Here is a 23,591-nt window from a genome sequence, read left to right as displayed (position 1 = left end):
GGGTTACTTTTTTATCTGTGTTTGTGAAGCTGCTTTTAAAAATGTCAGTTTCTTTTCGTTTTTATGTAGGCCTACGTCACTCCTTTAATAAAATAAAAACTACAAAACTATCTTCAGTTAAGCATTTTGTTGTATTTTTTACGGTTCTTTGCGTTTGAATATTACTTTTTATGGGTTGTTTTGAGAGAGGACCCACCGCTTCTCGTTGGGATTTAAAAGATGTGAATTTGCACTTCTGTGGAGTGTTTTTATGGACAGGAAATTCACTACAAATGTAACAGGCATGTGTTCAACAGGAGTTTGTGCGTGAGAGACAGAAAGAGAGAGGGAGTGTTGTGCGTGTGTGTGAGTGAGAGAGGGAGAGAGAGAGAGGATACCCTGTGATCTTTATATACACTAGTGCGGTCAGGGCGGGCGGTGTGGGCCAACGCAGCCGAAACAAACGAAAGCCATTAGATCATTTACGAGCTCGGAAAGAAAGCAGCGCCTATTTGAAACTCGATCTCGTAAAAAAAAAAAAGTAAGGGGGGAGCCGGTGGTGGAAGGGAAACACGGTCAACACAAGTACTTGTCGTTAAAGAAATATCAAGAAAAGCGTGAGAGGAGATGCTTGTGTTTATCACTTTCCTCGCAGCTCGGTCGAATTGGATAAACGGCGGCCTGGCCACGAGGGACCAGTGATCCCAGATTGTGCCATATTTCCCCACCCAATCTGGCAACGCTGGCTGCAGCCAGTGTTGCCAGATCGGGCGGGAAATATGGCCCAATCCTGGCAACACTGCGAGGTACAAGTCCATGGGTACGCCGAGCGGTGGATCGCGTTTCCCAGCATGCAGCATATCGGATCCCAGTAGGCGCGGGACAAAGAGGGGTTTGTGTGAAAGACGGCTTTGTAGCTGTTTGTTGTTTGTGAACCGGTGGCGGGAAAGTTTGAAGAACAAAGTCTTGTTCCTCAAGACCCTTGAAATGCAGTCTCTGGGTTTTAAGGGCCTGTATGGGCAATCTCACCCACATTTTCTTTCCAGTGTTTACCAGGTGTTTTTGTGTTATTTTTAGCTCATTAGGGTTTGGAGTTTTATTTGCCCAAACCATAAATTTAAAACTACAATCATTTTGGTGGAGGTGTCGGCAAAGTTGGAAAAGCCCCTCAAATGTATAGGGTAATTGGAAAAAAGACCAAGATAAATCTACATATGGTTAAAGATAAACAAACAGGCCTATTGCTTTGGATAAATATGTTCAATTAAACCCAACGTTGGACTGAAACCTATTGAATGGACTCCGGAAGATTGATTGAATTTCACTCACTGCCCCCAGTTCTCTCTCTCTCTCTCTCTCTCTCTCTCTCTCTCTCTCTCTCTCTCTCTCTCTCTCTCGCTCTCTCTCTCTCTCTCTCTCTCTCTCACACACACACACTCTCTAACACACACACACACGCACACACACAGACACACACACACACACACACACAGCCTATACACCTGCTTGGTTTCTATAACGTGTCCTTCAATTTAAATCACTATAGACCCTTTATCCCACCTTAATGGATAGCGGCCGTTAAGATGGCGCTATCAGTTCATGCCTTCCCAATAGTCCGAACAGCTTGGTACAGGACATGAAAAGGACATGAGTAAGGACATGAAAATCTTGCATGCATACATTGATTGATCGTTGTCCTACAGCAAAGTCTCTCTCTCTCTGCTCTCTCTCTCTCTCTCTCTCTCTGTCTCTCACTCTCTCACTCTCTCTATCTCTCTATCTCTCTCTCTCTCTGTCCTCTCACTCTCACTCTCTCTCTCTCTCTCTCTCTCTCTCTCTCTCTCTCTCTCTCTCTCTCTCTCTCTCTCTCTCTCTCTCTCTCTCTCTCACACAGAATCATCAAACTGAGCAGCAAAATAATCAACAGCAGGAATCACTCATCAATATATACAACAAAAGGACCAAGCAAAAAGCAACACAAATCACCTTGACATCACACACACTCTACACAGCCAGTGTTCCCTCAGGCCACAGATACAGAGCCCCTAGAAAGGACAAACAGAGCCCTGTCAAGAATTGTCCCAGCATCCATAAGACTTTTGAATGGTTGAACCCCTCTTTGAACTGTATCCTCTCGTTTTAATACCTGGAATCTTTCAGGCATTAACCCCTTTGAACTGTATCCTCTCGTTTTAATACCTGGAATCTTTTTGAACTGTATCCTCTCGTTTTAATACCGGAATCTTTTTTAATTATTTATTTATTTCTCCTCCACTATGCAGGTAATTCATTAGGCTTAGGCACGGATTTTTATTTTCTGCGGGCTGATGGTGTGTGTGTGTGTGTGTGTGTGTGTGTGTGTGTGTGTGTGTGTGTGTGTGTGTGTGTGTGTGTGTGTGTGTGTGTGTGTGTGTGTTTTTGTTTATTGTAGGCCTATGTACTGTTGGGTATGGCCACACCCTGCTGCTCCTCAAAATCTGAAGTTCCTAACGGAAAAATAAAGTGATTATTGTTATCATGACGAGAAGGATTGGAAACCGTTTGTTCGATTTGCATAACGACTTAGCCGGAACAGGAACAAAGGGGGGGACACTTTCTATACATCAACACGTGGTGTGCGTCTCCGTTCATTGATGGAGACGCACGGTGGTCGTGTGCGTGTGCGTGTGCGTGTGTGTGTGTGTGTGTGTATTCTAAGGGCTACATAGACGCACAATGAGGACAGATGCCGTATATCTTACATTGGCATTAACGGCAGAAAGGAGTTCAGCGCGTGGCAGTTGTTGGGGGGGGTGATCACGTCACGCAAAATAATAGTCTGCTTGAAGTCGGAGTACTATAAAAATGAACCAAATATTATTCGTATTATACCAAAATGAACATAACATGGGATGGAAAATAACGAGATAAGCCAATCTTGAACTGTTTTGAATTGCATTTATGTGCAGGCTTTCTGTCACTGTGCGCGCCTTTAAAAATAGGAGACCTGAAGATACGAGATGTCCCATAAGTCAGACAATACTTTTTTATCAATGAGTGTCCGCGGGCTTTTTTTCTCCTCGCGCGCTTATTACAAGGGACAGAACTGTCATTGTCGTGGACAAACTGTCTTGTGTGTGACATGACACTGTGTGGTTTCCCCTCATTCTCCTGTGTGTGTGTGTGTGTGTGTGTGTGTGTGTGTGTGTGTGTGTGTGTGTGTGTGTGTGTGTGTGTGATTGTATTGCGTGTAGAATGAGCAACATCTGCCTTGACCAACGGTCGCCGCTAAACCCCGGAGCCGCTGAATCCAGAATCCGGATCCACTCCGAGCCGCTTTACTGCGTGTTCTCTAATCATGTGAATCCAGATCCCGCTGTGAATCCACTCCGAGTGTTAGGATGGCGACGTTCCAGGCTAGAGAGAGAGAGAGAGAGAGAGAGAGAGAAGTTGCAGTCCAGTCCACAATGTTTTTGACTCGGTGTCAAGTCCGTTGCTGTGAGGAGTGAGGCAGACAGTCTGTAACCCAGTGAGAGAGAGACACTAGAGGAGGCTATGCTGCGTGAATGGTTTGTTTTTCCTGGCTGAAGTTGTTTTTTTTTCCTCCGAGCGTCTGAAAGGTTATCCCGGTGAAACAAGACGGCCACTGTTGTGCGGGATTTTTTTTTTTTACCACAACAAACCATTTCCATCCCGATGCCGGATTGCGGCGTGCCGTCAGTCGAGACGCGTTGAGGATCCGTCCCAGGTGTGTGTCAGACTTTATGCATCTAATAAAAACGGTATAGAGAGAAGTTAGGACGAAGTATATAAGTATATAGCGTTGTCACTCTGTTTGTTTTGGACTGGGGTGATCCTCCATGAGGTTATTTTTTTTGGAGTAGGCTACTAACATAACATAAAAAAAAATGAAGTCATTCGTCTTATGTCAGACCGTTGGGGGGAACACAAAACGAACCAACCGCAATGACCTCAGAAGTATCAACATTTAAGTGGAAGTCATTTAGAGTCTGGAGGGGAAAGTTTCAGAGGGAGATGGACCAACTCGCTTTTTAAAAAAGTGACGCGACTAACCGCCTTCACCAGAGTGTTATTTTGTTAAGACTATAACAGGACGATTGATGACTTTGGACCATTGCAGTTTTCCATCTTCTCTGACGTAGCGACGGTTAAAGCATTGTAATTGCTCCTATTAACGTAATTTAACCTACTTCCAATTTCCCACCTCCCTGGAAGAGATGAGGCAAAGTGCATGCGCGGCAATCAAAACAAGCGTAAACGCCCCACGCTGCGACACCATATGGCGTGCGTGTGTGGGAGTCGGTGTGTGCGTGTGTGTGTGTGTGTGTGTGTGTGTGTGTGTGTGTGTGTGTGTGTGTGTGTGTGCGTGTGTGTGCGCGTGCGAGCGTCTGCGCGGCTTCGTTCAATTTGCTCGTCACGCATTAATTGTGTAATTGAAACCGCCGTTGTCTACGGCAGAATGAGGAGCGCGCTTTCTGTGACTTTTATCCATCCTATTATCCATCCGCCTTCTCTCCCTCACCCCCCCCCCCTTTCTCATTCTCCCCATTCGCCGGTATTCTTCTTTCTTTTGGTTGTGTTCCACTGTCAGTTAGCAGGCCTATGGTTTATTTGTGTAACGACGTACAGACAGATGATACGCTGCTCCTGATTGATTGCATTATAGTGGGCCTGCTTGTGCGTGTAGTTAAGCTTACGACATCACGTTTGTGGGAACACATTGTAGAGGTCTTCATCAGGACTGACAGTAAACACGCCATGAATAATGAACGCATGCACACACACACACACACACACACACACACACACACACACACACACACACACACACACACACACACACACACACACACACACACATGGTTAACCTCTTTTGGTGCTTGCTCCTATAGAGATAATTGCTACAGGGAGGCATGCAGCTGTACAGAGCTGATAAAAACACACACACACACACACACACACACACACACACACACACACACACACACACACTGTCTCCGTCTCCCCCTTACACACACGCTCAAAGATACCACAGCTGTCAATGGCAGGGCCCATTGTGTGTGTGTGTGTGTGTGTGTGTGTGTGTGTGTGTGTGTGTGTGTGTGTTTCATTCAAGCGAGAAGGAGGGGATCAGTATATTAGGCGATTAACTTACTCAGAGAATGGCTGCATGACTGTGTGTGTGTGTGTGTGTGTGTGTGTTTATTGGTGAGAACATGTTGTTTGAACGTGTAATCTAAACCATCTTTGGTAATCCAACATGGGCCTTCGAGAATTTCCTTACGTGTGCGCGCGCTTGTGTGTGTGTGTTTGTGTGTATATGTGTGTGTTGCAAACCTTTCCCTCAAATGTGTTGGAATAAAAAAACTATAATTATGTCAAGCCATTGTATGGCACAGTAAACATTAGGATTTCACAACAAACATACTTACACACTTATCGTCCATACTTGCACACTTATCGACAGAGAAGTGTGTAAGTATGGACACACTTTATACAGACAGACAGACACACTATATACAGACAGACAGATTGTCTGTCTGTCTTTCTTTCTTCCTCGCCGTACGTTCTCAGGTTTATATTTCCCACCATCTATCCCTTAAAGCCAAACATGCTCTCAATTTCGCTCTTTCTCTCTCCTTTACTCTTTGTGTCTCTCTCTCTTTTAATCTCTTTCTATTTCGCTCTTCCTTACTTTGTCTCCATATCTGTCTGTCTTCCATACTGACTCTGTCTCTCTCTTTTAATCTCTGTCCACATCTTTTTTTACTCTGACTTTATCGCTCACTGTTACTCTGTCTTTGTGTGTCTCTCTCTCTTTCACCCTCTGTCAACGTATCTCTCTCTCTTACTCTATCTGTGTGTGTGTCTCTCTCTCTCTCTTTCACCCTCTGTCAATGTATCTCTCTCTTACTCTGTCTCTGTGACTCTCTCTCCTTTACTCTGTCCATGTATCTCTCTGTCTTACCTTGTGTCTCTCTCTTTCACTCTCTGTCCATGTCTTTATATATATATATATATATATATATATATATATATATATACTGAAACACTCACTATCCTCTTTGGTACTCCGTGGGTTTGTACCCTTTGGCCTCTTCATGGTTAATGTACTGCTCAATAGGTCAGGGCACACACACACACACACACACATCCAAAGTCATGTGTGTGTTCTTAATTAGGGTCCCTCCGTTTCCCAAACAGATCCGCCCTCTGTTGCCGGGTGATTAATTAGGTCATAAGAACAAGACTTCAACATGTCCACACACACAACCTCCCCTGTGTGTGTGTGTTTGTATGTGTGTGTATGTGGTTGTGTTTTAGTTTCTGTGGCCTCCTTTCTGATGCATGGTTTCTATTGAACAAGCGTTTTAAAAGTTTGATGAGCCTGCCTCTATGATACTTAAAACCCTCTTTTCCTCTTGTTGATGCATATTAAAACAATGGGATCAAGTGGGCTCGGATCATGAGACGTGGTTGAGTTCTTATCGGTTGTTGGTCCCATGATGGTAGCGAGTGAAACCCTATTATTGTTAGCTTTGCCTGTTTTTCATTAAATCTCATGTCTGTCTTCTATGAAATAACTTTCTAGTCACCGCTGGCTCATTACGCTCTTCACTTTCAAGTCCTCATTCAGTACCATCGGGACTTCATCCTTGAAGATCCATCTTTGGTTTACTCTGAGTTGATCAAATCCTAAAGATTTTCTGAGCAGCGGTGACCATCGTCAGGCATTCACTAAAAACTATCGGTCTGTCTGTCTATTTACCATCTATCAGTCCATCGATCTATATACTTGTCTGTCTGTACTCCTTTCCATTGTGAGTAAACCAATGAAGATAGTTCAGTTTGTTTGGATGAGCGAGCTTGGTTTTCCGATGAGGTCATGGAAGCATGTTTGTGTGTGTGTGTGTGTGTGTCTATGATATAATGTCTGGTCTGCACCAGTGGATTTTGCATTTTTGGATCGATCCGATTCATGCAGATAGCGTTACATTACGTCGCTAGTCTCTCGCGGGGCCTCCGCTCGGAATTGCCGCGTCCTGATTGCGATCTCAACCGGCTGATGTCATCGGGTCTGCTGTCGGCCCCTTCAGAACTCTCATTTGACATCACAACAGTAAAATCTCCTGTCTCTCTCTCTCTCTCTTAATAGACGTAACAAAATTAAATCGAAGTTTTAAATTAATAAATCTCATCCCTCTCCTAGGCATTGCACCTCCCCGGTGATGACATCACTGTTGTACCCTGGCCCCGCCCACGTCATGAAGGACATCTCCTCCTCCTCCTCATCCTCGCCGATCACCTCCTTACTCCACTACCCCTCCTCCAAGACCGCTGCCGTGCCCTTCTCCCCATCCCTCTCCTCCTCCTCCTCCACCTCCACGTCCCCAATGCCGATGCTCTCCTCCTCCACGACTCCCCTCTCCAAGCCCCACTCCTTCAGCCTGCAGACGGGACCCCACCTCATCGCCAGCATGCAGCTCCAGAAGCTCAACTCCCACTACCAGAACCTGGTGGGCTCCGTGGGAGGGGTCGGAGGAGGAGTGGGACCCGTTGCTCAGAGGGGGTTCCCCCCTGGCGCCGGGACCTCACTCCTTAATTCCTCCGCCTCCTCTTCCTCCTCTGTGCTGGTCGGAGGCGGCGGCGGCACCGGGACGGCCGTTGGCTTCGGGCTTGGACCCCCGGGCTCGGGCTCGGCGGCCGGCGGTGGGGGGGGGATCGACTTTGAGGCGGTAGACGAGGAGGTGCTGATGTCGCTGGTGGTGGAGTTGGGTCTGGACCGGGCCAACGAGCTCCCCGAGCTGTGGCTGGGCCAGAACGAGTTCGACTTCATGGCCGACGTGCCAGCCGGCTGCTGACCCAAAGAGAGAGAGAGAATAGGAACACACTAACTGTCTCAAAAAAAGAAAAGTACATTTTGCGTCGACAAAAGAATGCGAAGACTGGCGTTCCCCTGCCTTCTATTTAGTTTTTCTTTACGTTATCGTTCCCGGCCCGTTGACTCACGCAGAGGAAGTGAGAGGGAACAAACTGTTGGGAGTTCATTTGAGGACATATTTAGTTTTTGCGTCGACAGCGTCTGAGTTTAAACGGTAGCGACACATCGCTCCTGAGAGGGATGCTTCCCCGTCTACGCTTTTCTCGTCTTCTCCACCGTAACGAGGACGTATACTTACCCTTTAAGGAAATTTAGTTTTAGTCCGTCGGTTGGTTTCTATTTTCGTTTTGCCCCGATTAAGACGGGCGTCTGGGTTGCAGACGCTCATTACGTACCTCGGATTCTGCCGACGGCGACGGCTAGCGAACGAAAAACTATTTGGAGTTTAACCGTGGAAGACCGCAGCGATACGGGAACCCGAAGGAAAACCGTTCCCGGAACGGAGGACTGCTGCGTTTAGGATCTCTCTGTCTCTCTCACCACTCCCTCACTCGCTCTTAATGAAAAGAGAGTGATGGACAGTAGAGGTGAGGTCCGCTCGGTGGAATACAAAGAAGCACCTGTTGCACTTGTTTTTTTTCTTACACTCTTTGGTTTCCAACCCCTCCTATTGGGGGTTTCATTTTGGGAAGAAAACGACCAAAACATAAATGATTTTCGACAGATGATAGAAATGTACAACAGGAAACGCAGAATGTGTGCGATACCACGAGTCACGACAAACATTACCATTTCCTGTTTTTCTTTTAAAACGGACGGCGGTTGTCTTTGGGGCGTAGTCACGTCCACAAAGCCAGCGATTGTCTAGGGAGCTGTTATCTCCAAACCAACTGTATCTAATGTTCTCCTTTTCATTTCCGTATTTGTGTTTAAACCAATCAGATCCTCCCAGCAGGACATATTCTACCTTTCAGAGAGTAATGAACGAAGAGGCGAGAACCACAGTCTAATGCATTTCATTGTCATTCTTATCAAGGTCGAGGAGGGAAAACATATTTGGATTGGCTTGCATGAGGCAGAAGAGAGGGCTTTCAAAAAAAGGCTTGTTTTATTATGAGGGGGATAACCTGACAAAACAGCCACAATATGTGGCTTTACTCCAACGTTCAAATGTTCACCACCTTCAGATTGTTGATTTAGCTGTTGATTTGTTTGTGACTGAAATAACACAGTTCCCATCGCAGTTTGGACTCATTTGATTTCACGGTTCCCTATTCACATGACATAACTAGATTGGAACTCATCGCAACACTGCCTTGCTCAACGGCACTTGAGACGCTATCTCTGCTAACAGTTTTTGCACTGCGGATGTCTCAGCGGTCACCGTGGCATCGCCGTGGCAACCAACCAGCGATGCCACGGTTAGCCTCACCAAACATCTGGATTGGGAGTAAAAGTAGTGTGTGTGTGTGTGTGTGTGTGTGTGTGTGTGTGTGTGTGTGTGTGTGTGTGTGTGTGTGTGTGTGTGTGTGTGTGTGTGTGTGTGTGTGTGTGTGTGTGTGTGTGTGTGTGTGTGTGTGTGTGTGTGTGTGACTCATCCATTGAAAGAAAAAAAGCGCATGCCAGTCCTCATGCATTTATTTAGAGACAGACATCACAGCTTACACACACACACACAGACGCACGCACACACATACACACGCAACTCTATCTTCTCCTTTTCTTAGCGTTCTTGTTTGTCTATTTAATGAAAGGTTTAAACGGCCATGACACTCGAGGAAAGCTTGACGGAGGACAGGGTTGATTTAGTCAGGGTTTCTTAAGCTGACCTCACCTTGTTCCAAAGATAAACAGACAATCTACTGTTGAGGTCGCTCTGAGAAAGACATTTTTATTTTCCACTAATCATTTTCTTTCTTTAACTAATGTTATTTAAGCATTAGGCCTACTAAACGGAGGCTTTGTTAGTTTGTCATGAGGGGGTGGCATTTTGTTGCCACTCAATTTCTTCACGCGTCCATCCAATAGTTTGAATCCTCCCACGACTTTTAATTTCCTCTCTCCACTGACCCTCATGAGTTGGTTAATCCGTTCTGGGACCCCTTGCCAGATCTTTAAAAAATTCAAGGTAACCCCCCCCCCCCCTCCTCAAAATCCTGCTTCAATTAACTTGACCTTCTTTCATAGCTCTAGTCGCGCCAGGTGGGCGGGGTCAAACAATGACTGGCAACCATACAACGCCCACTGGGGCTTAAGGCCCCGATATGAAGGCTATATAAAGGCTTCTGTGTACATTGCTTTGATTTAGATTATATACCCTGGCATGACCTCTACCCTCTTAACCTGCCTCCCCCCCAGCCTCTAAAACCTGTTGGCAGGCGGGGAGACGATGAACACGTAAATGAGCGCAGTGAGGCTCTTTGTGTACTAATTGGATTTCCTTTTGGTTCAGCGTGTTCTTTCACATGAGCAAAAAGATTAATTGGAGGCAACAAAACGATATTGGAACTATTCTTGTTATGCACCATCAAATATAACAAAACATAGGTTAGGGGCTCCCAGTCATGTCTGCACAGTGATTGTGTGCGTGCGTGTGAGATTACGTTAATTCTGGAAATATTAGTTTTATTTATTAGGTTTACCTAATAGTTCTCCCCTCGTGAAATTGTGTTTAATATGAGTCGGAGGGGGGTTTCATCTTGTCCAACGTGGATAAACGGCGACCTCATCTAGTGTTGTACTGGCCCAGACTTCGCCCTACAAGGAAATGTTTCAGCAGAGGATGGCTCTCGTGCCATACAAAGCATTGTGCAAAATGTAATGGATTTAAGACCTGTTTTGACTTATTGACTGTCTGAGGTATTCAGCTCGCCATCTGGGGATCACAAAAACACAGCAGTTGATGATTATTTTTAACACAAATTTGTTTTACGATCCACTAACGGAAATGTGTTTGATTCCTCTCGTCTGAGACTCAACTTTTTTATCTGGACGGATTGTTTTCCATTCAGATGAACCTTTTTTCTTTTTAGTTGGTTTACCAATGATGACGTGATTATTCAAAGATGATTCCTTGTTTAAAAAAAAAGAAGCACTTTTTGTTCGACTGCTCTCACTTGTACATGCTCATGAATATGTAAATGAACATTATTGAACAACTGTATTTTTGTTACTCATCTCCGAGATTGGGGAAACATAAAAATGTTTATGACAAAGTTAATTGAGTGAGACTTTTTCTTTTTACAATAAACCCATATACTTTAGCAGTATATATTCCGATTGCAATGCGGTAAACGTTATCAAAAACACAAATTGATATTTCAATTAAATTAATTGTTTACTTGGAAACTCAGAGCGCTGCTCTCAGACTTTCGCACATACTGCCACCTTGTGGCCTTTTCTGCATAGCACAACTCTAATAAATCAATAAGACGTTACATTGGAGTTACAATGTAACTATGTCAACGACAATGTTGAACAGAACCCTATCAATGTGATAAACATTGTTATCAACTGTATTTATGACTTCAGAAATTGTTAATATGTGTGCGCACAGATGCTTTAGTGTGTGTGTGTGTGTGTGTGTGTGTGCATTCTTGAGTTCTGACAAGTTTGGTCCCAAATCCCCAAGTCCATTAAACAGACATCCGACAGATAGACCCTCATTTTGAGTGACAGTATTAGGCCTATTATTGTCTGGCATTGCAGCTCAGTCGAGAGTTTGGGCCGAACGGTTGACAGATTAAATATCCACTCACGGCGAACCTGTCGAATCAGAGAATGTGTCGGAGGTGACAGCCAGCCTTTCCAGTCTTGTGTGTACAAAGTAAAAGTCAACAGATTTGTTGAACAGTCTGAGGTTCAGTGGGAAAATTGTGATCCAAAAGTTTGTTTACCCTACTTCGACGCTATTCTCCCGCCTCGGTTAGAACCGGATGATGTCAGAGCCGTCGTGGAATCGTTGTTACCGTGGAGACGGAACGAAGATGCCGCCTCCTCCGAAGTCCGACCGCCACTGGAACATGTCATCTTCCTCCTCTCCGTATCCCCGCGCCACCTCTACATGCGGTTCACACGCAGAGCACTAGGGGGCGCCAGAGTCCGGCCAGTGAAAAGCGTCTCCTCGTCATTCACGGTCGTCCCTGTCTCTTCCTGTACATCCTCCTTCCCGAGGCCGAGGAGAGGGCGTTTCCGAGAGAGCGCTAACGTTGGATGGGGGGCCAGCAGCGGCAGAGCTAACTGGGCGCTTTCGGTCCTCCTGCTCCTTGCTTTCCTCTCGGCGTCCCCTCACCCAGGGGATATCTTCTTCCTCGCCTTCATCCTTCACGGTCACCTTCACCCAGGCCCTGCCGTCCGCCTGCTACGCCACACATACGCACACGCACAAATATATTATATGCATAGAATCATATAATCGTATTTTACCGACAGGTGCGAGGCTGATTACAAGCAGTTTAAAATTCTACCCCTTTGTGACATCACAACACCCAGAGTGTCCACCCAAATGTGGAATGTTCACCTACAAAGTTCCATTGAAAAAAACGATTTGATATAAGAAAGTTGGACACTCTACCTGAGATGAAGGGCTGTCTGTGATGTGTAGCTCCGCTCCAGATCACAGGCTGAAGGAGAGAGGGGGATAAAGAGAAAGCGGATTAGTTTACTGTATGCTCTCAGTAATAGTTTCTCTCAATCACTTCACACTTTCTCTCAGTTCACAGAACCAAAAACCATGAGGGGAATGAGAAATTATGATCTTGGAAAAAGACATCTTGGATCACGGCGAAGTCATTACCTCTTGCTGTTGGCGTGGAGATCCATCATAGGATTCAGTGTCGTAGTGCCGCTGTCTCTTTGCGGGTTTCGAACAGACAACGTCCAGCTCGTCTATTATGCGGTGCACACCGTGTTCTGGCACCTTCACTTGGAACGCCGTGGAAAAGGGGGGAAACGACAAGAAACAAACCATGTCGCTACATAAACTAAACACTGTGCATGAATTATCTTACAACTGAAATTTTTAGTTTTTAATTAAAAGTTCTGGGTTTGATCCCCGATGGTATTGAAAGGGCGACACACCCTCGGCTCTCTTTGAAGGATTCCGGTTCTCCTCGGTTTGCAGAGCCCCCGAGCTCTCTGTCTGTCAGGCTGCGTCTCTAGTCACTCTCTGTGGAGCAAAATGGAGGTAAAAAAATGAATATATATCCTAATTCCACCCAAAAAAAGGAAGTGGCGTTTCACCCCCTTCCCCCATCCCCTTTTTTTTTTCTCTTGTGTTTACCAGCGGTGTCAGCACCAAGGATGCACAATATAATAATAACATATTTTTTCATGTGGCCCAAAAGGTGTTAATTAGGAGTGAATGAACTGTTTACACTCAATCTAAGATCTTGAATTCTCCCGGCTGCATCTTCTGCTGAGCCTGAAAAAATAAAATAAAAATTAAAAATAATAAAGCTAATGAATGACAATTGCTTAAATGTTGAAATGTAACACAACCAACAAACACAACACTATCAATGGCCCCAACAGTAACTGAAATCCCAACTATACAGCTGTAATTATGCATGATGTTATAAAGGTTGAATACATTAGTCGTGCAACTCACCTGGTGGTTTGGCAGTCTTGGGCATTAGTTTTGGGGAAACCTTAAACGCAGGACGGATCCAGGTTTCAGACAGACACTGCCTGTAGGAGACTTGTCGAGGTCGACAGGTGTGAATTGACGGCTACTATTCATACTCATTAAACAGTGTCCATTTCGTTTGGACAAAGATATCAGTGACTTTGACTTTGTTGCAGAAGTCAACTTTAGTTGATTTCAGTTTTGAAAGTCTCTTCATCGCAATAGAGATGATTGCCAGGGATAAAAGTCGTCCTTGGTAAGTCCGATTCGGACTGCAAGTTTGGAGCGAGTTGTTGAAATCAAAGTATCAACGTTCAGAATCAGAGGGGAGTCATAGGGGAGTCTGAGCTTTTCGCTGCCATCCTCGTCCATCCCTGTAGAAGGACAGCAACAGGCAGGACTGCGCCATTCACCGGATCCAGCATCATTCAACTAGGCTCTCACCATGACTTATTGTCAACACAAGGACACATCAAGTATCTTCGGGACACATGAGGCAGTGAAGAAGCCATCTCTTCTTCTGCTTTCGAACAATTAACAAATTCATCCAACATAAGCATTTGATAACCATGGAGGAGATTTGAGGGTACATGTAATCATAGCAATCAACAGATAAACAAATCCTAGATCACACCCTTTGAGCAACACAAAACACAATAAGAAACTATTATTTTGATTCTAAGTAGCCAAAAGAGACGCACCATTGGAGAAGTGATACATGGAGATGCCTTGGTGTCCGACAGCCCAATGCTGCTCTCTCCCGGATAAAAGCTGTGATCCTGCCCATCTCGTACACGTTCTTATGTATTTACTCAACATTGAACGGCATCTTGTACACACCGCTTTGTGAAAGCCATCGCACGGTGTCACCCTTGCTCCCGTTATCGCCTCTAAAGCCTGCGTGTAGTCCGGCTTTTCCCGGGAGGAAGCTCCCCCGGTCCTGCATGGCAACAGGTTGTGTTTGTTCTTCTTGTCGAGGTTGAAAGAGTCGCAACATGCACGGCAAACATCGGGGGATATCTGTGGAGTTTTCTCGTTTATCATGTTGTTGAAGAGGGAGAGGGCGAAAGTTTCTCATCGTCTTCTTCTGTATTTTAGATTGCTGCCCTCCAGAGGAAATCTGAAGTACCAGACGAAAGACTCAATTCTGCTTTTCAAGGATTCCTCTTATTCTTGATGCATAGTTTTTCCGCTGAGGAGTTTTTCCATTAATAAGTAATAGCTACAACTTAGCGATGCATATCAAATTGCAATAACAACATACTTTAAAACGACTCCGTGAATGAATTTACCTACTTGGATATGTATAGTCTATGGCCAGGTGTCTACAAACCTAGTCAACGTTTACATTGATCAGATATACATATATACAGTATTATATACAAATATTTACAATAAACTAAATATTATGATTTATTTAATGAAGGAATTGATATTCATGACCATATCATAAATAAGGAAGGTCCCCCATCTATGCAATTTGTTTCTGTCCCTCCCGGTCTGCCGTACGCGCGTTTATCATCCGGGGCCGGAAGTAAGGAGGTCCTTTCCCCCGCAGACTCCAACATGGTGAGCCGTTTACTCTCATGATTCCCATCCGAACTCATCTTTAAACATCACTTTCTGTTGTCCAACTATCACGCATTTTAACGTTACAATCTATAAAGTCCCTATCTATAAGATGGATGATGGCAAAATTGCCGATTAATCAAATTTATTTCGTTGTTAAAGTAATGGGACTGTGAACCTCAGTGTGGCTATCATTCGTAGCAATGCTAGTCATTAGCATTCAGTACATTGTAGTATACACTTCCGCTATTGTGTCATGCTTTTAACAATAAGTACGCGATATTGTTTTCTCATAAGGTGTTGTGTTGAGAAACAAGCCGGTATTTGTGTTGTAAAAGACAAACTCAATGTTAGGCCGAAACCGGGTTCGGCTCCCTCTCGTCTGAATGTATAGCCATTAGCATTAGTGGCTAACCTGCAAGAATCCTTCGCTGTCTTGCGTGGGAAATGAACGTTCTGCGTCTCCATGTATGCTCTATTAACGGTATGTTTAAACAATCTGGCACCCTTCTAGGCACGAGGACCGAAGAAGCACTTGAAGCGCGTCGCGGCGCCCAAGCATTGGATGCTGGACAAGCTCACCGGAGTATTCGTAAGTTTTTATCTGCTACTTTATGTTCTGGGTATCCTGGTTGTGTCTTTAGGTCTTGCTAAGCCCCTAGTGAGGTCTTAAGGGTTGGTTCATGTTTAGTTGTGTGTACATCCTCGGTCTTGAACCTAACGGGACCTGTGTTGATGGTGGCATGCAGTTTTCTTATATGTACCTGGTTCATACTAGCAGTCCTTATAATAAACATTGAGACACACAAAATACATCTCCATCTATGTTGTGGGGTATCCTTACTGATTGTGGCCGTATGTCTTCTGTAAGGTAGATCTCAATGTCCATTCTAATTGGAGTAATGCCCACTCCTAGACCAAGGCATGGCATACCTTTTCTTCGAACAAGGTGTGAACATTCCCCCTGAGCGAATGAATGAAGAGATTTGTTTTTAACTCAAACTTTTTCCTAGTGGACCATAACAATTGATATAGATGTTTGATGTTCAATCAGTTAACCAGGTCTCCTATCAGGACCATGTGTAATAACTCCAGGTCCCTTTCCCCCTCTCAGGCTCCTCGTCCTTCCACCGGTCCCCACAAGCTGAGGGAGTGCCTACCCCTCATCATCTTCCTTAGGAACAGGCTGAAGTACGCCCTGACTGGAGATGAGGTCAAGAAGATCTGCATGCAGAGGTTCATCAAGATCGACGGCAAGGTCCGCACCGACATCACCTACCCCACCGGATTCATGGGTGAGTCCCTGCACCATAGTTACCGGCTAGAGAGGTGTTAACCGGGCAGGTTTATGTACCCCCCCCCCACCATGAATTTTCCCACATGGGTATGATAAGGGGAGTTAGTGATGGTGCGTACATGTGTGGAGTTTCTCAACTGTTTCAAAGAGAATGCAGCATACTGTTAAAACAGATATGACGGCATCCAGGCTTTATTTTCACGATGAAGATGAGGTTTTACTGGAGACCCCGACACTAAAATAGAGTTGATGATGTTGCTTTCAGATACTGCTTAACGTCTGGCCATGGATGCCTTATTCTTTCTTTGAATTGCCAGCATGCATGGACCTCTGCTAATGCAGTAAATGTCTCCTAAGTGGGTCGGTTCCTTGTAAAGACGTTTCAACAGCAAACCGTAGGCACATCGAAGCAGCGCGATATGTAAGGGATGATGTATAGAACGCCTGTCATATCTGGAAATTAATTCCCGACAGGGCGAACAGGCGAATGACTTTTTATATTGACGGTGATATGACGATATATTGGACCCCAAGGCCGTTCTGCCGGCGAATTTAATTCGCTCTGCAGCAGAGGCTGGAGATCGGGAAGATCGGGAGGCCCCCCCCTCCCGATCTCCCCCCCCCCCCCCCCCCCTCCCGTCTAATCTCCTGGTCTGTGGGAAACACTGAGATGGGTTCAGAACCTTTGGTCACATCGTTTCTTAAAGGGAAACGCACTGATGTGACCGGGACTCCAATGGGATCCTGTACCATGGTATATTATGTTGTGCATCCGAGACCACGGTTATACCAACTTTCATATGTAACTCGGCCGGAAAAGGGCAATGATGACCTTATACATTACTTGATCAGCACTGAACTGAAACCATAACAATGTCCTCTAAGAAGTTCTGAGCTCTTTGGTAGAACTACGTGTCACTACATCCTCCACCATTGGCCATCCATGGGGGTTATAACCCAGGCAATGAATGTCGTCTGCGTCAGGAATGATTTGTTTATTATTTATTTCTTGATTTTCTCATTGTCCTGTTAGGTGAACATCAGTTTCATAGCAGTCTTTTACAAACATTTATCTTAAGAATTTTGTATTGACTGTATGTTTTGCATGTGCACCCGTCAAAGAATAGACGTCTTGTGTTTTCAGCTAATTGGATCCTTAAATTAACAATAATCCTGTCTGGTATACGAGGAACCAATCTGGTCAGTGTCTCCTAGCAACATTTGTTTGATATTGCTGGGGTCAATTTCAGGCCACTGCTGGATGATACACAGGTTGTTTTTTTTTTTTTGTGGCGGTAATACACAGGGTAATGCTGGTTTTCTTGCTGTTTATACAACAGATGGGACAACGTCAACTGCCCTAGTTTAATGGATTAGACTGTTTTGGGCATTATTTCACTGGCATTTTACTACTGCACTGAGGAGAAAGGCATGTTATTCCTCTGTCCCGTTACTACTTTACTAAGGAAAACAATAATATTGATTGCTCCTTGTAAAAGAACCACGTGAGATAAAGTAGTGTTTAAGACTTTTGCGATATCTTGCATTATACCAGGGAAATGTTGTGTGCAACCAATGCATAATCTGAATATTAAGGGGGCTTGATTTCTTGATCCTCTGGATGGTGAAGTTAGGGACATCCCAAGCATATATTGGGACATCTCTCGGTGATGGGCAGCGTAGGACTTGTTTGGACATGGGTATTCAACGTGAATGCATGCTAAATAAAATAGAATCAGAAGTTTGCAGATGGAAGGGCTAATCATCACTATACAGAACAATCTTTGCTGTAGGTTGTGTTGACAAAATGTGATGGGTGGGGTCTTGATGCTGATGTGTCTGTTCCTCCTCCAGATGTGATTAGCATCGAGAAGACAGGAGAGCACTTCCGTCTCATCTACGATGTCAAGGGACGTTTCGCCATCCATCGCATCACCGTTGAGGAGGCCAAGGTAAACGCTCATTTAAAATCATGTCGTGTATCTAGTTTCTAATCGGAAATGTTGCAGTTGCCATGCTCCGATCTTTAGACTTCAGAATCCTTGGAGAATAGTTCTAGAATGCACCAATAGAATGCATCAACTCAATCATGCATTCATGAACCCTACTTTGTGGAAAGTATATAAATTGAGAACGCAGCTTTGCGATTCAAATCGCCTTGGAAGCTTATAGCTGGACTTGCAGTGTGCATACATATTCGTTAGATGTTAAGGTCTCCCTCCTCTTTCTCTGCAGTACAAGCTGTGCAAGATCAAGAAGATCATCATCGGCACCAAGGGAATCCCCCACTTGGTGACCCATGATGCCCGCACCATCCGCTACCCAGACCCCCTCATCAAGGTGCACGACACCGTCCGCATCGACCTGGAGTCCGGCAAGATCACCGAGTTCATCAAGTTCGACACCGGTACGTAGGGCTGTAGCGCTGGACTCTGCAGGGTGTTCACGTTTTGTCTTTTCACATTTCACTGCCACGATGGTTCAGTGTCGGCGTCCAACCTATGTGATGTATTGATCAGCTTACACAGTGGACTGTCCCAACTGACGCGCTGGGAGGTGATCTACCATACATCTGGGTGGACCCTGCCATTGGTTACATCACAAGCTTTCGATTTTAAAATGACTTGTTATAATTACTCAACCTCACACTCTGGGGTAAAATGGAGGTCTTTTAAGTTATCATTTAAATCACACTTGATTTTAACAGGGTGAGTTTCAAGTGATCCATTTAGACTTGAACTTTCTTTGCAATTCTTAATGATTATCTTGGAGCAATGATGAAAAGTTGGTTTTGACAAGCGATGAAACTATTCACCAATTCCTCTAAGAAGTTCTGAGCTCTGTAGGTATCTTCTTATAAAATTGCAATTCATTTTTAACTGACGTTTTGAGGAGCACAGTGCATTCCACCTTGGCCTTTAGAGATTAAATAGAAAGGCTTCTTCCACATGGATTGGGGCAGATTTGAACAGTTTATAAATGAAAGCAAAGTAAAGTCTGTCTTGTCAATGGTCTAGGCTTACAGACGCCCTTGATGATCTTTTTTTATACTTCTTTCTTGGCTTACAGACTCCAAAGGTTTTTTCTGAGTATAAGGTTAAACGGTTTTCTTTGAACACAGGGTAAAATGCTACTACCGTCTTGACAATAATTTTATTTAGCAGATGCTTTTATCCAAAGCTTTTGTATATATCCAACTACAAAACCAACGACGTCTTGCGTCTCTTCGTATATATATTTTTGCAGCGTTATATTCAGACGAAAGACTAAACCTAGTCTTCTCCCTGCAGACCCAAAATTGCATACTCTTTAAAAAAACATTTATATTTGAGATTAAATGCACACCTACCGTACAAATATTAAACTATTTAGCCTCAGCCCTCTTAAGTTATGTCTTAATTTACAAACAGTCCTTTGACATTGATTGTGCTCCAAGCTGGTACATGTGACTAGAGGTTGTCATGGGGACAGTGGTTCTAACTCCTCCCCTTCCTCTTCCAGGCAACATGTGCATGGTGACCGGCGGTGCCAATTTGGGTCGTATCGGCATGATCACCAACCGGGAGCGTCACCCCGGCTCCTTCGACGTTGTTCACGTCAAGGACACCAGCGGCAACATCTTCGCCACCAGGCTGTCCAATATCTTCGTTATTGGCAAGGTGAGAACAAAGACCATTAATTTGAAGATTTTTTATTTTTTTATTCACCAAACTAAAAGTTGAAATTTAGCTCAAAACGTTCATCACACTGCATATGTTACTCAAGGGGGTTCCTATTTTAACTGCCACGTTGGTTTGGTGTAGCAGTGTCCACCTGGGTAGAGTCCACCCTGTATGACTTATAGATCAACCTAGCCAGGGGACTGAACCAACTGGCAGGCTGGGAGTTGATCTACATACATCTGGGTGGACCCTGCCATTAGTTACATCACAATTTTATTCAATTTTAAAATGACTTGTTATCTGACTACCTCACACCCGGGGTAAAATAGAGGTCAGTTTTAAGCAATCATTGTAACCATAGTGTGGATTTTTAACAGGGTGTTGAGTTTCAAGAGATCCATTTAGACTTTGCCATTCTTAATGTTTATTTCGGAGCAATGATGAAAAGTTGGTTTTGACAAGCGATGAAACTATTCACCAATTCCTCTAAGAAGTTCTGAGCTCGGCTGGAATCTTAAGTTGCAATTAATTTTAAAACTAATCATAAACTGACATTAAAGCAGTTTGAGGAGCACAGTGCACTCTTTCTTGGTCTCGATCGATTAAATTGAAAGGCTTCTTCTAGATTAGTTGTCTGCATATTGAATCAATATGCTTATGTATTCATGACAAACCCTTCATGGAACTACCTAAGTAGAAGCACTTTTTAATTCTTATGTTTTGAGAAATCTCAAATGCTGTCAGTCCGATTGTTTACAATACTTTATGATCTCTGTTAATTTCTGATTTAAACTGAAATGTCATGTCGCTGGTCCATAGATTGCATTAAAGCACCTGTTTTGCACCTGTTAATCGTCACCCCTTCCCTCTTCCGTTACCAGGGCAACAAGCCATGGGTATCCCTTCCCAGAGGAAAGGGCATTCGTCTGACCATCGCAGAGGAGAGGGACAAGAGAATTGCTGCCAAGGCCATCAGCGGTTAAACTAGTCCCCAAAAGAGCTGGTTTTCAATAAACTGATATTTACTAAACACCTTGACTGGTTTGTCTGCTTTTGTTTGTCAAGTCACTGTGTTCTAACTAGAGTTGTCAGAATTTGATGGTGGAGGGGCCTCCTTCTATTACAGTTGTGAAATAAAATGTATGGGAAATTGAGTACAATAGGGAAAGTATGCAGGGTCTTGGGGAGGGAAGACTTGGCAATTATTTTAAATTGGGGCTATTGTATGCCATAACTTGTTTGAAAGTATTCTTGGGAAGAGTGAACGTCGTGATTAATGTTTGCCTATTTGAATCGAAGGTTACTGCAGGCCCTAGATGTAATCTGTACCTACTGGGTGATTTTTAGCTCACTACAAAGTGAGAGTAAGCTCCATAATTAACAAATGGGGGTTAAATGAGCTTTAGAGTGACCTCTTTACAATGACTGGATCGACCCAAAGCAAACCTGTTGATTAGCGGTGTTCCTCGATGCAATCTCAGCCTTGAAGAGCTTTGAGGTTGGTTTCTCAACCCAAATAAACGACTGCACTGCAAAGTTGCATCTACTTCCACAGGTACGGTGGGGATGTCACCCCTTGCCACGGGGTAACTAACATAACCATAAATTAGGCCTAATATATGATTTGGTTGGGCTTTTATGCACAACATATGTGGGGACATTAAAATACTTTTAATTGAATCATCGACTCCAATGTAGTTAAGTGCAGATTCAACCAAAGCACTTATCGTTGCTGGACAGTTTACTTTCTAAAGAATGAGCGGGCTTTCCTGAAATGAGGCATTGTAACTCAAGACTGTCTTTGATTCTCTGGTCTCGCTCTTCGTGGCTATTCTTAGTTTATGCTCATCTCTGAAGTAGTTACCTAATCCCCCTCTCCCTCACTATATCCCTACTTCCACTTATTTTCAGTTTTATCCATCTGTTTCCATATCTGTCTATTTTTACTATAAACGTCTCGTCTTTCCCTTCAAGACTGACAGCATTTTCGAAATATTTGGACTAGAAAATGTGGACACATTTTCCCTAATCTAATCTTTGTTAACACAGCATTATTTAATCATTTTTAACGCAGTTCTTGGAAGATTTTTATGATAATCCATTGTTGGCTGTGTAAAAACTATCATGTTCAAATGATCATCTGGTTTTAATGGAAATCAACCTTAAAACCCTGCATCTCTTGCAAATCAATTTCATATCTATAGTTTAATTTATGATATGTAACCTTTGTTTTGTTCGACCCTTCATGAAAGTATTTTCTCCACTGAATTGGGGTGAGGGAGGTAGAAGAAATAGTAGTACTGATTGAATACATAGTATTTTCCCATGTCAATACCGTTTTCCTTTATTAACTTGAACAGAAGTGGTGGTAGAGAGGGGTGAGGGATGGAGCTGAAGAGAGGAGGGAGCTAGTGAGTGCAGTTAAAGAGATGGCAAGATCAGGGGGGAGGTTGTACTCCTGTAATATCCCTCCCTCTTTCTCACCCTTTTAAGTTGCACAGTCTCTCCTTCCCTGCCTTTTATTCACTGATCTCTCCATCTTACACTCACCTGTTATCTTCATCCCTTGCCACCTCTCCTCCCTCCACCTCCCCCTCTCCACTTCCCTCACCCATTTCTCTTTTAACCTCTATCTCTCAATCCCTCTCCTCTCATCTCTTCATCCCACTCTTCTATTTATCTCCATCCCTCTTCTGTCTCTTCATCCCCCTCTTCTTTCTATCTCCATCCCTCCTCGCTCCATCACTCTTTAGAATCCTAGAGCATCTGCAGTCAGGAGGTATCAAACGGTATTCAAACTCTAACATTCACAGCCACATAGTATACACTCAACTGCAGTGTTCACCTGCTGAAGGAACTATCTGCCATTCGCTCTCATTCACCTCACTCACCCACCCTCTCACTCTCTGGTTTATCCTTTTTATCCCTGTAAGCACTCTATCTCTCATCCTCTTTATCTCTCTCTCCCCTCCCCTCTATCCCTCTCTTTCTCTCTCTGTGGTCTGATTTCAGTTCCACTCCATATGGCGACTGCTGGGATCCAGCCTGTTCACACACACACACACACACACACACACACACACACACACACACACACACACACACACACACATCCCCGCCCCCTACCCTCCCTGACTGCAGTGACTAAGCCTTCATATATTTGTTTTTGTGTGTGTGTGTGTGTGTGTGTGTGTGTGAGTGTGTGTGTGTGTGTGTGTGTGTGTGCATTCGCCTCATCGTTCCTCTCCCTGCAGTGTCCTGGCTCATGTCTCACCTCTCCCAACATACCTAAACAACACACACCACAGGAATCTGTGTGTGTGTTTGTGTCGGAGGCCCTGCCACGTTTTTAAAGTGCATCGTATGGCCTGCTGTCCTGATATCCTGATATAACTCAAACACAATATGCTGTCAGAACGCAAGCACGCTGCCTTTGTTGTTTTCACGTCGATTTGTTACTCACAAGGCGATGCTGAGAAAACGATCAAAGATTACAATCGATACCGGAGTCATGTCATAAATCAAATATCAACAACACAGAATGTCCATAAAGTAACAATAGAACGTCAACTCAAT

At 44.2% G+C, this 23,591-nt stretch overlaps 2 protein-coding genes, 1 long non-coding RNA gene and 3 other non-coding genes across 7 annotated transcripts; 5 read left to right on the top strand and 1 right to left on the bottom strand.

The window, feature by feature from the left end:
* The first annotated feature begins 3,391 nt into the window (after window positions 1-3,391).
* On the top strand, window positions 3,392-11,081 carry cited1 (Cbp/p300-interacting transactivator, with Glu/Asp-rich carboxy-terminal domain, 1). Its single transcript, XM_060077348.1, has 2 exons — window positions 3,392-3,706; window positions 7,190-11,081. The coding sequence occupies exon 2, from the start codon at window positions 7,209-7,211 to the stop codon at window positions 7,839-7,841; it is 633 nt and encodes a 210-aa protein (XP_059933331.1). The 5' UTR covers window positions 3,392-3,706; window positions 7,190-7,208; the 3' UTR covers window positions 7,842-11,081.
* Window positions 9,330-13,594, bottom strand: LOC132475954 (uncharacterized). Of its 2 annotated transcripts, XR_009530032.1 has the most exons (4): window positions 13,470-13,594; window positions 13,237-13,283; window positions 12,780-13,026; window positions 9,330-12,194 (listed from the first exon to the last, which is right to left on the bottom strand). It is a non-coding gene; the product is annotated as an uncharacterized LOC132475954 (long non-coding RNA). The 2 variants fall into 2 exon arrangements; XR_009530033.1 differs by lacking the exon at window positions 9,330-12,194 and having other exon boundaries at window positions 12,679-13,026.
* Window positions 13,595-14,945: 1,351 nt separating this feature from the next.
* Window positions 14,946-21,045, top strand: rps4x (ribosomal protein S4 X-linked). Its single transcript, XM_060077320.1, has 7 exons — window positions 14,946-15,056; window positions 15,571-15,648; window positions 16,171-16,351; window positions 18,208-18,305; window positions 18,589-18,760; window positions 19,855-20,012; window positions 20,897-21,045. Exons 1-7 carry the CDS (start codon window positions 14,961-14,963, stop codon window positions 20,996-20,998), a joined length of 885 nt encoding a protein of 294 aa, XP_059933303.1. The 5' UTR covers window positions 14,946-14,960; the 3' UTR covers window positions 20,999-21,045.
* Window positions 17,175-17,251, top strand: LOC132445834 (small nucleolar RNA SNORD61). The gene has a single exon (XR_009522720.1). It is a non-coding gene; the product is annotated as a small nucleolar RNA SNORD61 (small nucleolar RNA).
* Window positions 19,125-19,194, top strand: LOC132445836 (small nucleolar RNA SNORD61). The gene has a single exon (XR_009522722.1). It is a non-coding gene; the product is annotated as a small nucleolar RNA SNORD61 (small nucleolar RNA).
* Window positions 20,450-20,519, top strand: LOC132445835 (small nucleolar RNA SNORD61). Its single transcript, XR_009522721.1, has one exon. It is a non-coding gene; the product is annotated as a small nucleolar RNA SNORD61 (small nucleolar RNA).
* Window positions 21,046-23,591: the final 2,546 nt, after the last annotated feature.

The sequence above is a fragment of the Gadus macrocephalus genome, chromosome 17, assembly GCF_031168955.1.
Source record: "Gadus macrocephalus chromosome 17, ASM3116895v1".
Taxonomy (NCBI): domain Eukaryota; kingdom Metazoa; phylum Chordata; class Actinopteri; order Gadiformes; family Gadidae; genus Gadus; species Gadus macrocephalus.
This window is presented reverse-complemented; position numbering and strand designations above follow the sequence as displayed.

What these genes read in the sequence shown, in the direction of transcription:
- cited1 (XM_060077348.1), top strand. Translation starts at nt 7,209, where the DNA reads ATGACATCACTGTTGTACCCTGGCCCCGCCCACGTCATGAAGGACATC.
- rps4x (XM_060077320.1), top strand. Translation starts at nt 14,961, where the DNA reads ATGCAATTTGTTTCTGTCCCTCCCGGTCTGCCGTACGCGCGTTTATCA. An exon ending in CCCCCGCAGACTCCAACATG is followed by an intron (nt 15,057 to 15,570) that starts GTGAGCCGTTTA and finishes GCACCCTTCTAG; the next exon opens with GCACGAGGACCGAAGAAGCA. An exon ending in TCACCGTTGAGGAGGCCAAG is followed by an intron (nt 18,306 to 18,588) that starts GTAAACGCTCAT and finishes CTTTCTCTGCAG; the next exon opens with TACAAGCTGTGCAAGATCAA.